General features: G+C 42.3%; 1 protein-coding gene and 1 pseudogene across 2 annotated transcripts in view; one reads left to right on the top strand and one right to left on the bottom strand.

The window, feature by feature from the left end:
• The window catches only part of ALDH7A1 (aldehyde dehydrogenase 7 family member A1), a 36611-nt gene extending 26737 nt beyond the window's left edge, over window positions 1–9874 (bottom strand). Inside the window, exons 1-5 of one of the 2 annotated variants that reach the window (XM_022588694.3) lie at window positions 9660–9873; window positions 8322–8375; window positions 7712–7777; window positions 981–1061; window positions 531–654 (exon numbers count right to left, since the gene is read on the bottom strand). In XM_022588694.3, the coding sequence (XP_022444402.1) occupies window positions 531–654; window positions 981–1061; window positions 7712–7777; window positions 8322–8375; window positions 9660–9851 (517 nt within the window). In that variant the 5' untranslated portion in view covers window positions 9852–9873. Of the gene's footprint in view, window positions 1–530; window positions 655–980; window positions 1062–7711; window positions 7778–8321; window positions 8376–9659 lie in introns of both variants that reach the window. The other variant, XM_089909244.1, reaches the window with a different exon arrangement.
• Window positions 9875–11645: 1771 nt separating this feature from the next.
• On the top strand, window positions 11646–12112 carry LOC111182554 (large ribosomal subunit protein uL14 pseudogene; annotated as a pseudogene).
• Window positions 12113–16767: the final 4655 nt, after the last annotated feature.

The following is a 16767-nucleotide window of genomic DNA, read 5'->3' on the forward strand; positions in this document are numbered from 1 at the left end:
TTTTTAATGCTGCTAATAGACTACCAAAATTATTTACTCAACTTTTGTCATATGATTTGACATGTAGGCCATTTCTAATGTTTCCTATGAATAGGACAATGAACATCTTCACACATGAACCTCAGTCACATTTCAGATTATTTACTTCAATTAGATTCTGGAAACTGGTATTAAGTATTTAAGGCTCTTTGGATAGATATTTTTCCAAACTGTTCCCCAGACAGACTGGTGATCCACATTGCCAAAAGTCCCCGTAAAAGAGTGTCTGTCTCACCCATGGACTTGCCAATTTAAAAAAATTTTTTTAAAGTTTAAGCATTTTAATCTGATGTCTTCATTTGTTTTACTTTGCCTTTCTTAGTAAAGAGATTAAAGTTATTATCATATCTATGTATTACCTGAAATTCCTTTTTTGCAAACTGTTCACAGCCAGAGAAATTTTTGGAGCTCTCTGTATTAGAGTATGAAACCCTTAAAAATAAATAAAATAAAATAAAAAATTTCTTAGCTGAACTGACTTCATTGCTTACTTTCAGAAGGCAGGATGGGTCCCCCAATCATCCGAGATAAGCCAACAGCATAATCACAAATATCCACGTACTCTTGAACTTCTCCCACACCTTCCACTAAGATCTTCCCCATCTCCAAAGACACCTAAAAATACAAAAGACCAAGCCGTATTTTTCCAAGAGAATTCGTACTTTAAAGATTAAATTTATGGTGGGTAAATCAAAACATATTTTGTTTGTTTTGTGATGCTTATAAACTTCATCAAGTCCGTTCTTATTTTTCTGAAGAATTTTAAAACCCAAGAATTGTCTTCACTTTTTCCTGTCCATCTTGTTAATCTTCCCTCTAAAGAAAACATTTTTGAAATATATAAATTACTCTTCTTAAAAATCACAATCTTATACACAGGAGGACAAGATAGCCTTATTCCTCACTCGAAGGATTGTATATTTACTACAAAAATACTTTACCAAGCTTCCTAGTACTTGGATCTTCTCCCGCAAGGCATCACCAATCTGTCTCACTACTTCTCCTCGCTTTGGAGCAGGAATCTAAGAAAATAGTGGAATTTTAGTGTCTGATTCAAAGTGTAAGCTTGTGTCTATAACACAGTATTAGATAAATGTGCAAAAAGAGAACAAAGTACAAGCACATCAAAGACAACTGTTTTGATCCCATCAAGACTGTGACATGGCAGGCCCCAAAACCCATACCACAGACCAAAAAAATATCCAGATGATACGTTCTTCGTGAGCCAAGGACTGTGCTAAGTACATAGAGAAATTCAGATTGATCACAACTTTTGGGGATGGCTCCAGAAAGCTCAGAATGCCTTACATACCTGTAACCCTTTATGATTCCCAGAGGTATTTTCATATGGGTCAAACTGACTGCATGCCCAAACCCTAAATTCAGCTTACTTACAAAGCTGGTATTCCATAGTCCATTCAAATAGTACCACTCACTCACCAAATACTTCTAAGCACCTACATACTATGTGACAACAGCAGTACTAGGCACCGGGGCTAAAATAAGTGAGGCACTCATGGAGCTAATAATTATTATCTAGCAGCAGTCATGGTACTAATAACGGGCGGGGGGAGGCAACAAATAATTACGAAGTGCCACAAGGGCTATAAAGACCAAGGAAATAAAGAGGGTTCTAAGACAGAGAAAACAGCAGGCTTGGAGGATAAATGGGTACATTACTTTACCTAAAAGGCTGTCAACCCAAATCTCCAAGGTGAGATTTAAGCCGAAACCTAAGGTTGGGAAAAGTCAACCATAGGAATATTCTTCCCAAGGAAAAGAAAAACGTGTAAGAGACCCATAGAAAATAAAAGCCTATCATATATGAGGGGCTGACTGAGGAGGACACTACGCCTACAGCTAGAAGGAGCTTTAAGCAGTCTGAATTTTACTCCAGGTGCAATGGGACGTCTTTAATGGTTTTTAAGAGGCAGAATAAGATGATTCGCTTGAACTTTTCTAAGATCAGTGCCTGATGGGTGTAGAATAAGTTGCAGGGGAAAAGAGTAGAAGCAGGGAGACCAACTAAGAACATGTTCTACTAGCCTAGGCAAAAAATACTGGTGACTGAGCCTTAAGATAGAAGCAAGGGAGACAAAAAGTGGATTCAGAATCTATTTTGGAAGTAGAATGGACAGAACACACTAATGGAACAGGTATGGGAAATGAAAGCACTAAGGATGACTCCCAGGTCTCTGGCTTGAATAGCTAGGTAGATGGAAGTAGAATTACAGGGATGAAGATAACTCAGAAGAAGCATCAGGATTTTCTTTTGGAGGTGGAGTACAGGTTGGGCCATATTAAGTTTGAGATGTGATGCATAAATGGAGACATACTTTCGCCACCTATGATGTCACCCCTTCTCTCCCTTCCAGCTCTTCCTGATTTATTCCACCTCTCCCTCAAAAGGCAACTAACTGGACCATTCCCACCCCCCCAGGCTGCAGCCAGTCCCCCCATGACCTCCTCACAGAGAGGCCTCCTAGAGCTTGACCGTGAGCTCAGGGCTCTTCCTCGCTCTCTCTCCTTCCCAGATGTACCCCAAATGTCTTAGTATAGCTTTTCTGAAGGGTAGCTTGGTATTCTATTAACATTTAAAATGTCCCCTGCTTTGAATAGGCAGTTCTACTTCTGGAAATTGAGTATATACATAAGTGTGCAAAAGTAGAGGTACAACAGCATTTACTGCAGTGCTGTTTCCAGTAGAGAAAACAAAAACCATCTAAATGTCCATCGGTATATGATTGGTTTATTATGGAACAGCCATAAAATGGAATGCTTGACACTTTCTAAAGAATAGATTTATAAGGAAAAACTTTTAAAAGCCATAAAAATAGCAAGATAGGGGCTTCCCTGCTGGTGCAGTGGTTGGGAGTCCGCCTGCCGACGTAGGGGACGTGCCCCGGTCCGGGAGGATCCCACATGCCGCAGAGTGGCTAGGCCCATGAGCCATGGCCACTGAGCCTGCGCTCCGCAGCGGGAGAGGCCACAGCGGCGGGAGGCCCGCGTACCGCAAAAAAAAAAAAAAAAAAAAGCAAGATAAGCAAAAGTTTACTTACCATATACATTAAGTTTGAAGGAATATAAAAGATATTAACAGTTGTAATTTCTGGGAAATGGAATCATAAGAGACTTTCATTCTCCACATTTTGTATGTGGATATTTGCCATTTTTACGATACCTGCACACTTTCAGAAACAGTAAACAAAAATTATAACATTAAATGAAGTAGCACAGATCCTTTGTATTTTCTAAGGCATGGAATGGGTTTAATAATGTTTTGATCAAATTTAGCCCACATTTATAAACTTAGCAAATTGGTTAATTTCAACTCAGAATGGCCAACTCAGTATACATAGCTATTCTAAGCACATTTATTCTATCAGTCTTTCGACCACCACTTACTGCACACGTTCTATGTGCCAGATATTGTGCTAACCCCTGGGATACTAGGGAAACAAGTCAGCTACGATTCATGCCCCCTAGAGCCAATGATCGAGTGAGGGTGGTAGAAACAAAACAGGAGATTACAATTTCATGTGGTAAGCACCGTGATGGAGCTAGACTGCACAACTGGACCACCTATGAGTGTTAACCTAGCATTACTTGCAGGCAAGGAGGTGGGGAGGTAGGAGGCTTTTTAAAGAAGTTTAGAGGGCTTCCCTGGTGGCGCAGTGGCTGAGAGTCTGCCTGCCGATGCAGGGGACGCGGGTTCGTGCCCCAGTCCGGGAAGATCCCACATGCCGCGGAGCGGCTGCGCCCGTGAGCCATGGCCACTGAGCCTGCGCGTCCGGAGACTGTGCTCCGCAACAGGAGAGGCCACAACAGTGAGAGGCCCGTGTACCGCAAAAAAAAAAAAAAAAAAAAAAAAGAAGTTTAGAGTTGAGACCTAAGACCTAAAGCATGACTGGTGTTCACCAGCTGAAGAGGTAGAGAAAGTATGGGGGACAGGGAGCATAACATACGCAAAGGCTAAAAGACAAGAGAACACGGTGATTCTGGAAAACTATAAAGACTTCAAAGAGGTAGGAGAGGAATGTAGGGGCCACACTGCCAAGGACTATGTAAAGGATCCAAAGAGCAGTGGGGAAATCACTAGAGGGTTTTATATGGTGGGGAGAAAAATCACAGTGCTTTTTAAAATACCACTCTAAATGTGTATAGAAAATGGATTGGAGGGAGAAAAGACTCAGGTAGGAAATGAGGCCAGACAAGAGATGGTGGCTGTCTGGACCACAAAAATAGCAATAGAGAGAAATATAATTCAAAGTGTTTAAGGCTTGGTAATTGATCAAGTCTCAACCCTGGCTACATATTAGAACCACCACCCACACTTTAAACTACATTCCATCCCAGACCACTCAAACCTGGCGTTTTTTTTTTCTTTTTCCTCCAGCTTCCAAGATGATTAGTAGGAGCGGCAAGAGATGAGAAGAAAGGCAGGATTAGGTATGAGGTGAGGGATGTGAGGTGGGAGCGGGAAACCAGGAATACAGCCATATTCCCCGTGTGGGCTTGATCAGTCTCAGCGTAACGGGGCATCAATAACCTCAGACCCTCCTGAGATGGCAAACGAGAGCCCTTATCCCTACACACCTCACCGTGAAGTTAGATTTAGAATGAGCATCAAAGGCAGCCATAGGAGACAACTATGACCACTGAGGAAGTATCAGCTGAGCCCTTGGGGAAGTACTACAAAGATACCCACCCATGTTAAAGAGTTACCAAGTATCTGGTATCCTTTTATTCAGCTAGAGGAGCCCCATTCACAGTTCCTGTCATCTCTGGCACTTCCTCACCAGAAATGGAGAAAATGATGACACACACAGCAGATGGAGAGAGGCAGAAACAGGTGGCATTCAGACTAAACTTAGCTCATGAAAGAAAGCAACAGAGCGAGAAGTCCCAACCAGGTTCCCTGTGGTTAGATTTAGTTAAGAGAAAGAAATGTTTTTAAAACTACTTTTTCATATTTTCATACTTTTTTTTTTTAAGGAAAAAGGAGACAAAGTTCCCTTTGAAAAATTCCAGGTTTAACACAAATGAACTAAACGAAACCGTGGTTTGTCCTCACAGGCAAGGCCATCCAGAAAGGTCAGGACCAAGCAGAAGTAGCCCCACATGAGTGAGCATCCAAGAGGAAAAGTGTATATACCAGGAGGGGATCAAGCTTTGGTCTGTTCTTGTTTGAGAACCAGCGGCCCTGCTGGCAGGAGTCCAGAGGCACAGTTAGGAAAGGCTCTGCTTCTTCCCTAAACTTTGGACTCAATTGCTTAACTCAAATTCTAACAAGTGGGATTCCCAACTGATTTTACCATCACCCAGGAAAGCCACCACCTGTTCCCACTTAGCACCCCGACTCTACTGAGAGGTCTAACAAGTAAAAGCAGAAATAGTAAGAATGTTAGGTGCAGAGGCTGGCCCAGTTGAGTAAAGAGCAGGCACCAAGAACCTGAATTCAAAAAGTAGCAACAACAAAGTACAGCACAATTTTAAAGAAAGAATCACAATGCCAGCTGCCACCCCCTCGGGCAAAGCCAAGACTAACCTAAAAGCCAGTTCAGGGAAAGAAAAGACCCTGAATTCACACAAATCTTTTTTCAAACAAGATTGTATTTACTGTGGGTAAAGACACACATATAATGGAAGTTTCTGGTCAAAAGTTTCACTAGCATTCAAAATAGCACATGCAAAGAGTGAATCCTAATGCGAATTATGGACTTGTTAACACTAATGTGTCCATATTGGCTCACCAATTAACATGTACCACACTAATGCAGGGTATTAATACCGGAAAATTGCAGAAGTGATGGAGAGTAAGGAACTCTACACTTCCTGATCATCCTTCCGTTGAAGGGGTTCAAGCCACCCCACAATGGGCCAGTCTGGCATGTTCTTTGGCATTATTTTGAGCTAAAGGCAGTCAAAGCACAGTAGACTCGGAAAAGATTTCCAACTCCTCCTTAACCGCCTACAAGAACTTAGAAAGGGGACCTATACCAGGAGCCATCGCCAGAGGTAACTTTTTATATCTGACTTATCTGCATGAGGGAAAACATTTGTTACCAAACACTTGCTCTTCTCACGTTCCTGAGATTTGTCCTCCTCTTCTTTGAAGCCCCAGGCCCCCACCCCTTTCCTTAGATCAGGATGGTATATAAGCCTCAACTGCCTGCCTGCCTTTGGGTCTCATATCTTTGTGTCTCCTCCTCAGACAAAATTAAAATTTGTTTTTCTCCTGTCAATCTGTTGTATGCTGATTTAATTATTAGAACAGCCTAAGAACCTAGCAGAGAATAAAAAATTTTCCTCCCCTATAGTTTCACCCTAAAACTGCTCTAAAATATAAAGTCTATTTAAAAAAAAAAAAGTACAATTGTCCTTCAGTATCCACAGGAGATTGGTTCCAGGACCACCCCCCCCGGATTCCAAAACTTGTGGATGCTCAAATCCCTTACATAGAGTGGCTGAGAACAGTCAGCACTCCTTATCACCCGCAGAGGTGGAACTGGCTGACTTAAAATAATTTGACACAGCTTTGGTCACAATTCTCTATCCTGCTAAGGCGAACTTTACTTAGCGCAATTCTTACTTTTGGAAGTGGTATTTTCTTTGTGGAAGGATATTTTTGATTGTATATAATGGAACCCTGAGCATAACTTAGCCAGAATTAAAGAGATGTTCTTCCTGCTTTGCACAGAGGCGGTCTCTTGGCTGACAATAACCCTGCATCCAACCCAGGGCTCTCCTGGAGAGTCGGCCCTTCCCCAACTCCCCACAGCAATCACGGATTCAGGAGAAAAACAAAAAACCACTGAGGCTCAGCAGTCACAAACCCAGCAGCACAAGGTTCTAGAAATCAAGCTCACGGGTACGGAGGTTTGCCCCCATCTGCAAGCACTTTAAATGATTAATTCATTTAACCCTCACAATAACTCAAGAGGTAAGCACACCTGGTCTCCCCTTTTTACAAGACAAAGCGCACTAAGGTGAAGTAACGTACCCAGGGGCAGAGCTGGGTTAACCGACCGGATATTCCTGCTGCTTCGGGCCTTCAGCTGAAGACCAAAAGGGATATTCAGGGTGGGGGAGGTGAGGGAGGCCTGAGAGATCCTGACTAGGCCAGTTCTTTACTCTCCCCTCCTCCAGACCTAGGCCCTTATCTAGTGATAGCTCACTGTGGCCCAGCCCAGCTCCAGTCAAAATCCCTACACCAGCTCACAGAACTCCTGGTGGAGACAAAGAAGGCAGAACCGGCCTCAAAGCCTCATCAGACTGTTGAGGAACTGGAGCCTAGGCCCGGTAAGAGGGGCCACTGCCACCACTGCCCTTTGAGCCAGAAATGTCGACCTATTGCTAAGATACCCTCACCCCCGAAAAAACTGGCAGGGAGAAGGAGCATACAGGTATTTTTAGCATAGATATTCCTTTCTCTTTGCTTAATTATAAATTCAGGTAACTTCAGTTGGAGAGTAAAGTGTTCATAGATCAAATTTATGCTACATTAGTAGACTTCTATTCCCTTTAAAATCACCAAATTACTGAAGGCAGAGGAGATAGTCGCAGCCCCCAGGAGCTCCTGTTTCAGCAAGGGGGCACTGGCCTGCTCATCTGATGTCTCTTATCTCACCGTCATTACAGTAGGTAATCGTGCCACGGCCTCCATACTTACATCTGCCCAGATTCTCCATGCTTCTCTTGCTTTCTTTACAGTTTCTTCATAGTCAGCCATGCTGGCCTAAATAAAGATTTGGAGGGAGACAAAGGGTAAAGGAAAGGGCAGTGATGATCTTATAAGAACACAGATTTTTGGAAAAGAATTGTAAAATCTCTGGTTGACCCTAAGATTTGTGGTTTAAAATGATTTTCACAGCCTACACTTCCAAAAACTTGCTGGAATTCAATAAGTTAGAATCTGTGCTTTTTAAAACCTTGCTTCTCAAAGCGAGGTCCAGGAGCCTCATCTGTGAGCAATACCTGACGTGTATTAGAAATTCAGAACCTCAGGCTCCAACCCAGATTTAAGAGGTCAAAACGTTCATTCTAACAAAAGTACCCAGATGATCCAGAAGCATGGCCTTCAATGGACCCCTCCCGAGTCCTCTCTAGGGTTCACCTTTTCTGGGGCACACACACCCCCATCGAGAGTCTCCCTCAGATATTCTTAAATGTTACATTAAAAAGAAACATTATTCTTTGACTTTGTAAAGTTGTATTGCTCGTCATCACTGGCACAAACTCCCAGTGGGCATTTTGCATTAAAAAAAAAAAAACCCACTTACCTGCCGGACTCTCGCTATCGGCTCATTGTTAGCAGGACAATAGGTGGTGATAACCTTAAAACAAAAAGATGACCACCATAAATAGAAAATGTAATCCCAAACTGGGGGAGCAGATCAAATGGGGGAAGAAAAAAAGGGGAAACAAGAGACTAAGACACAATATTCAAACTCAGAACCTTTACATTAACTTGTTACAAATAGGCGACTCTACAGAGCTTTCATTTCTGACCTGAACATTCAGAACAACCTTTTCTGCAAAACCCACCTTCACCGTTCTAAATACTAGGTATTTAAACAAAAGCCTAAATGTAATCCATTATTTTGCCTCTATTTCCATTAACAACAGACCAAAGTTACAAGTTTAACTTATTCCCTCTCTCCCTTACTCTGCCCACCCTCTGGTAAGGGGTGAAATGGCCAAAGCTAGACAACCATGGGAAAGGCCTGTGTCCACACAAACTGGAGAGGTCAATTATAAAGAAAGAACCCAGGTGTAGCTTTAAAAAAGGCTTTCAGGAGAGGGTATTTATCCATGAATCTAATGATTGGATACCACAGGAAAAACAGGCTGAAACCACCAATGGGGGAGGGGGGATTTGGGGAACAATTAAAACCGCCTGCATCTCCTACAGTCACAGATAACTAAAAGATGTGTTTCCTCTAACAAAGCAGGTTCATTCAACAAACTATATGAATGTTACATAACATTTTCTTATAAAAGCCTTCTTTTGTATGCAGCTCTCAAAAAAATCTAGGTGATAATAACCTAACCTTTCCATACTACTCTATAAAACATTTTATTGAACATTAACTGGGTGTCAAGCACGGTGTCAGGCTCTGGAAATAGAGAAACGCTGAAAACCCAGCCCTCAAGGAAGCTCAGAGCCCAATGAAAACATGATAGGATTTCAGCAAGTCCGAGCTTGCATTCCAAAGGATTTCAGAAAAGACAAGATAAAACTATACTGTAAAACATTACCTGTGGCGCACCTCACATGTGAGAAGCCACAGTCAAGCACAAAATTCCGATAATTTCCACCGCTAAGCGTGTGGCAGTTCTCACTAGAGTGCCGAACTCTGCCGGCACGGTTTCAAGTATGCGTGGGAACTTCAACCCCAACCAGCTCCAAAATGAACTCGATTCTCCATAACACACGGGACCTAAAATCTAACGGTATTTTTAAGACATTCTACGTGAGGAAACTTTTACTGTGGACTTCAAAACTTCCCACCCAGTACAACCGCCGACAGCGTCCGTGGGGAATCGAGCTGGGCAGTGCGTGTCCGGCCTCCCGGGGCGAAGTAAGGCCGCAGAGATTGCCCGGGACACCCGCATACCTCTCCCCGGCCTCCCCAGCTTCCATTATACACGCCCTCGTTTTCCTCGCGGAGCCCCAGCTCCTTCAGCCAAGCATACTGGGGCTGATTGATGAGCAGAGTGGACATGAAGGCGGCAGGCCTGTTCAAAGGTCCCGTGAGCTTGCTCTTCCTTGCAACGTACACGCAGAGCAGACGAGAAACGCACCACATACTGAACCAGGGAGGCGCACTGCGCCTGCGTTCTGAGGAGCAGCTGAAATAGGGCCCCGCCCCCCACCCGGAGGAACCCATTGGGCAGGTCCGGTCCCGCCCACAGGGTCCGCCCCCTCCCTCGGCGTCTCCCTATTTGGATCTTCCGCAAGGGCCCGGAGCTGTAACCCGGAGCTTAACACCGGCCTGAAACAGTGGGGCTGGGAGGAAGTGAACGGGCTACTGCCATCTGGTGAAAGAGACTGGGAACAGCGGCAGCAGCTAGAATTTTTTTTCAGCAAAATATTGGCTCTACAATACAGTAGGTTAGAGCAGGCCTTGTCAGACTGAAATGTGCGAGTAATCACCTGGCCATCGTGTTAAATGAACATTTTGATCTGGTGGGTCCAGACTGGGGTCTGAGAGTCGGTATTTCTTTTTTTTTTCTGCTGTATTTTTTTTATCTTTATTGGAGTATAATTGCTTTACAATGGTGTGTTAGTTTCTGCTTTATAACAAACTGAATCAGCTATACATATACATCTATCCCCATGCACCGAGCTGATCTCCCTGTGCTATGCGGCTGCATCCCACTAGCTATCTGTTTTACATTTGGTAGTGTATACATGTCCATGCCACTCTCTCACTTCGTCCCAGCATACCCTTCCCCCTCCCCGTGTCCTCAAGTCCATTCTCTAGTCTGTGTCTTTATTCCTGTCCTGCCCCTAGGTTCTTCAAAAACTTTTTTTTTTTTAAGATTCCATATATATGTGTTAGCATACGGTATTTGTTTTTCTCTTTCTGACTTACTTCACTCTGTATGACAGACCCTAGGTCCATCCGCCTCACTACAAATAACTCGATTTCGTTTCTTTTTATGGATGAGTAATATTCCATCGTATATATGTGCCACATCTTCTCTTTTTTTGTGGTATGCGGGCTTCCCACTGTTGTGGCCTCTCCCGTTGCGGAGCACAGGCTCCAGACGCGCAGGCTCAGTGGCCATGGCTTACGGGCCCAGCTGCTCCACGGCATGTGAGATCTTCCCGGACCAAGGCACGAACCCGTGCCCCCTGCATCGGCAGGCGGACTCTCAACCACTGCGCCACCAGGGAAGCCCCACATCTTCTTTATCCATTCACCTGTCCATGGACATTTAGGTTGTTTCCATGTCCTGGCTATTGTGAACAGAGCTGCAATGAACATTTTGGTACATGACTCTTTTTGAATTATGGTTTTCTCAGGGTATCTGCCCAGTAGTGGGATTGCTGAGTCGTACGATAGTTCTATTTGTAGTTTTTTAAGGAACCTCCATACTGTTCTCCATAGTAGCTGTATCAATTTACATTCGCACCAACAGTGCAAGAGGGTTCCCTTTTTTCTATACCCTCTCCAGCATTTATTGTTTGTAAATTTTTGATGATGGCCATTCTGACTGGTGTGAGGTGATAACTCATTGTAGTTTTGACTTGCATTGCTCTAATGATTAGTGATGTTGAGCATTCTTTCATGTGTTTGTTGGCAATCTGTATATCTTCTTTAGAGAAATGTTTATCTAGGTCTTCTGTCCATGTTTGGATTGGGTTGTTTATTTTTTTGATACTGAGCTGCATGAGCTGCTTATAAATTTTGGAGGTTAATCCTTTGTCAGTTGCTTCATTTGCAAATATTTTCTCCCATTCTGAGGGTTGTCTTTTCGTCTTGTTCATGATTTCCTTTGCTGTGCAAAAGCTTTTAAGTTTCGACGTGACCAGATTGGGCGGGGCGTTGGAGTTGAGATCTCAGTGTCCTTTATATCTACTTCCTTTTTGTCCCTTTCCAGCGTTCAAGATGTCGAAGCGAGAACGTGATGGGTCCTCTGGTGCAAAATTCCGGATTTCCTTGGGTCTTCCGGTTGGAGCCATGATCAACTGTGCTGACAACACAGGTGCCAAAAATCTGTATATCATCTCTGTGAAGGGGATCAAGGGACGACTGAATAGACTTCCTGCTGTTGGTGTGGGTGACATGGTGATGGCCGCAGTCAAGAAAGGCAAACCAGAGCTCAGAAAGAAGGTACATCCAGCAGTGGTAATTCGACAACGAAAGTCATACCAGAGAATAGATGGTGTGTTTCTTTATTTTGAAGATAACGCAGGGGTCATAGTAAACAATAAAGGCGAGATGAAAGGTTCTGCCATCACAGGACCAGTTGCAAAGGAATGTGCAGACTTGTGGCCCAGGATTGCATCCAATGCTGGCAGCATTGCATGACTCTTCGGTGTATTTGTAAAAGAAAAAAATGATAAAAATTATTTGCTCAAAAAAAAAAAAAAGCTTTTAAGTTTCATTAGGTCCCATTTGTTTATTTTTATTTCAATTTCTCTAGGAGGTGGGTCAGGAAGGATTCTGCTGTGAATCTCAACCACCGCAGTGCTCTCAACCACTGCGCCACCAGGGAAGCCCCCTGCTGTGATTTATGTCAGAGTGTTCTGCCTATGTTTTCCTCTAAGAGTTTTATAGTGTCTGGCCTTACATTTAGGTCTTTAATCCACTTGGAGTTTATTTTTGTGTATGGTGTTAGGAAGTGTTCTAATTTCATTCTTTTTTTTTTTAAGGGAATTCCTTTTATTTTTATTATTTATTTATTTATTTTTGGCTGTGTTGGGTCTTCGTTTCTGTGCAAGGTCTTTCTCTAGTTGCAGCAAGTGGGGGCCACTCTTCATCACGGTGCGCAGGCCTCTCACTATCGCGGCCTCTCTTGTTGCGGAGCACAGGCTCCAGACGTGCAGGCTCAATAGTTGTGGCTCATGGGCCTAGTTGCTCCGTGGCATGTGGGATCTTCCCAGACCAGGGCTCAAACCCGTGTCCCCTGCATTGGCAGGCAGATTCTCAACCACTGCACCACCAGGGTAGCCCCTAATTTCATTCTTTTACACGTAGCTGTCCAGTTTTCCTAGCACCACTTATTGAAGAGGATGTCTTTTCTCCACTGTATATTCTTGCCTCCTTTATAAAAAATAAGGTGACCATATGTGTGTGGGTTTATCTCTGGGCTTTCTATCCTGTTCCACTGATCTATATTTCTGTTTGCGTACCAGTACCATACTGTCTCGATTACTGTAGCTTTGTAGTATAGTCTGAAGTCTGGGAGCCTGATTCCTGCAGCTCCATTTTTCTTCCTCAAGATTGCTTTAGCTGGGCTTCCCTGGTGGCGCAGTGGTTGAGAGTCTGCCTGCTGATGCAGGGGACATGGGTTTGTGCCCTGGTCCAGGAGGATCCCACATGCCGCGGAGCGGCTAGGCCTGTGAGCCATGGCCGCTGAGCCTGCACGCGTCCGGAGCCTGTGCTCCGCAACGGGAGAGGCTACAACAGTGAGAGGCCCGCGTACCGCAAAAAAACAAAAAAAATTGCTTTGGCTATTTGGGGTCTTTTGTGTTTCCAAACAAATTGTGAAATTTTTTTGTTCTAGCTCTGTGAAAAATGCCATTGGTAGTTTGATAGGGATTGCATTGAATCTGTAGATTGCTTTGGGTACTTTAGTCATTTTCACAATGTTGATTCTTCCAATCCAAGAACATCTGTTTGTATCATCTTTAATTTCTTCCGTCAGTGTCTTATAGTTTTCTGCATACATGTCTTTTGTCTCCTTTGGTAGGTTTATTCCCAGGTATTTTATTCTTTTTGTTGCAATGGTAAATGGGAGAGTTTCCTTAATTTCTCTTTCAGATTTTTCATCATTAGTGTATAGGAATGCAAGAGGTTTCTGTGCATTAATTTTGTATCCTGCTACTTTACCAAATTCATTGATTAGCTCTAGTAGTTTTCTGGTAGCATCTTTAGGATTCTCTATGTATAGTATCATGTCATCTGCAAACAGTGACAGCTTTACTTCTTCTCTTCTGATTTGGATTCATTTCTTTTTCTTCTCTGATTGCTGTGGCTAAAACTTCCAGAAGTATGTTGAATAATAGTGGTGAGAGTGGGCAACTTTTTCTTGTTCCTGATCTTAGTGGAAATGGTTTCAGTTTTTCACCATTGAGAACGATGTTGGCTGTGGGTTTGTCATATATGGCCTTTATTATGTTGAGGTAAGTTGAGAGTCAGTATTTCTAACCAGTTCCCAAAGTGATGGTGACTGCTGTTTCCTGGAGTAGCCAAAGGAGGAGGGTTTTTGGTGGAGGAGAGAGGATTTTTTGTTTTTGCCACTTTGTTAAATTATAAATTAGAGTTTTCTAAAGAATGAAAAATATTAAATTGTGGCATTTCCCTTTAAATATCCTGCCTGGGCATATTCTTGCTTTTGAAGAACAAAGACAGTTTTGATCAATTTCCTTTATTCTCCATTTCTTCTATCTTCCTGCAATTATTTTTGGGGGGGGGGTTACTTTTTTTTTTTTAACAGCAGGTTCTTATTAGCTATCCATTTTATACATATTAGTGTATATATGTCAATCCCAATCTCCCAATTCATCCCACCTCTTCCTGCAATATTCTTTCCACCCCAACCCCACCCCTCCACCATCCCATCTTCCATCTAATTCCACAATAACTGGGCTTACTCTATATAAGGGAAATAGCACCATCTCAGTCAGCATGATTTAGGCATGAGTTAAAAATATACACACACTCTCAAATCAATTGAATTAATAAGGTGTCTCAGTGATTCCAAGTGGACTTGCCTTGTGGCCTTCCACACTGCAACCAGACAGTCATTGTATGTTTCTATACAAAGCTTGTGTTTTCCTCTCAGTGTCTTTGCCCTTGCTGTTCTCTACCTGTAAAACCTTTCCTTCCATCTCTGCATTCATGCTTGAGCTTTATCTGTTCCATCCTTATGACACAAATGATTTCAACAAACCATGTTGAAATCGGCATGTATCAAGCACCTATCAGAAACTGTAGTTAAGTGCTGGAGATACCTGAATGATGCTTCCACTTGAAAATGTTATATTTTTCCCCATTAAGGCAAGGACCATCTCTGACTCATCCTTGCATGGCTCCCCAATTCCCAGCATCCTACCAGGCTCACATACATTTACATCAACGAAAAAATGAAACTATAAACACACCTCTGCGGTAGAAAGCAAGGATACCCTGTCCAGCATTGGTAACCTCTATCAACAACCCAGCTACTGTTTTCCATCCACCCCTAGGACTGAAGAGCTAATTTCCTTCATTTTAATTCCGAAACATTTTAATGGAGAATTTAATTTTCCTCACTTTCTGGGCTGCCAGTAAGATTCTTTGTACACGTATCCTAACACCACATCCTTCCATTCTCTTCCCCTCCATTTGATTCAAAAAATGAAAAGGCATTTACAGATGCACTAAATTTTAGAAGCAACAAATAATGCTCTCAAGGAATGTTAACTTCCTTCTCTTCACTAAGAAGAGAGGTTCATGGCTGTCTCTCTAAACCAGTTATGGGATGATAGACACCAGCAACTGCCTATATGGAAAATAGGGATTGCATCTCTCTTCTACCTTCTTTTTTCAAAACTCACTTAGCCTGCCAATAAGAGGTCAGGAAAAATCACCAACGATGAATTTTGATGGGGCAAAGCACGAAGAGATAGAATTAAATGAATCATATGAAAGCATATTTCCCACTTGAAAAAGAATTAAATGGATCGTACATGAAAGTATATGTAAAAACTGCAAAGCCCTATAGAAATTTAAATGTACTGACTAAACTCAGGACACCTTGATCCAATTCTCTATGAAAAGTGGAGAAGTTAGCAAATGGCCAATTCTGCTTTTCAAATGACTTATCAAAGGCATCATAGGGTGGTTATGACAAAGACTTTGGAGTCACAGCATAAGTACAAATGACCTGTGCTTGGGAAGTCTTCATGAATACTAGCTGTCTTTGTTCTTCAACAATAGCTGGCCAGAAGGCGGAGGGATTTGATCTGATAATGCATGCTTGCCCCAAGGCAGCAGTAAAGTGGAGAAATCACATAAAATTTCATTATTGTAAACTCAGAATCTGATTTAACAGAGCATGAGTGAATGACACTAACTATTGCTCTGGGCAGGCTCATATTAATCAAGCTAACCAAAAAATGATGTTGCAACTAAAATGCTGGCTTATTACTTGATGGGGAAAATTATTCTCAGAAAGGACCAACCATTCACATCCTCTAATCACTGCATTCTCTCCCAGGGTATATACTACCTATCTAGTGGTTTAGGAGCCCAGAATTTAGAAGAAGAAGAGTTATTGAATAGCAGTATATTCCTGCATTCAATGGCATCAGGCTAAGATAGTCTCCCCAATGTCCAAATTAAACTGTAGATTCAATGCAATCCCAACCAAGATACCAGAATTGGCAAGCAGAGTCTAAAGTTTAAATGGAAGGGCAAAGGATCTAGAATAGCCAAAACAGTTCTGGGGAAAAAAAGAACAAATTTACATTACCTAATTTTAACAATTATTATAACAATTTTACAATTGTTATAAAGCTACAGTAATCAAGAAAGTGTCACATTGGTGTAAAGATAGACATAAAGATCAATGGAACAGAATAGGGTACTCAAAAATAAACCTTCATATATATAGTCGATTTTCAATGAAGGTGTCAAAGAAATTCAAGGGAGAAAGAATAGTCTTTTCAACAAATAGTGCTATATTATTTGGATATTCAGGCACACACACAAAAAAAGGAACCTTGACTTTTACTTCCCGCTAGATAATAAGAATTAAGTCAAAATGGACCATAGGCCTAAAGGTAAGAACTAAAACTCTTCTGGTGGAAAACACTGGAGAAAGTCTCTAGTGTGAGGGGCTGGCTATTGTATGCATTCTACGGTATTTAGCTGCCTCCCATACCACATAGTAAAATGTTAATAATAACATGAAAATGTACTCCTACCTCACACCACGCACAAAAATCAGTTGTAGGGGGATTGTAATTCTATGCAGAAAAGGTAAAATAATAAAGTTGTCTAAGAA

Source organism: Delphinapterus leucas, chromosome 3 (assembly GCF_059928025.1).
Source record: "Delphinapterus leucas isolate spDelLeu-1000000601 "Yukka" chromosome 3, BTC_Dleu_Yukka2, whole genome shotgun sequence".
Classification (NCBI taxonomy): Eukaryota; Metazoa; Chordata; class Mammalia; order Artiodactyla; family Monodontidae; genus Delphinapterus; species Delphinapterus leucas.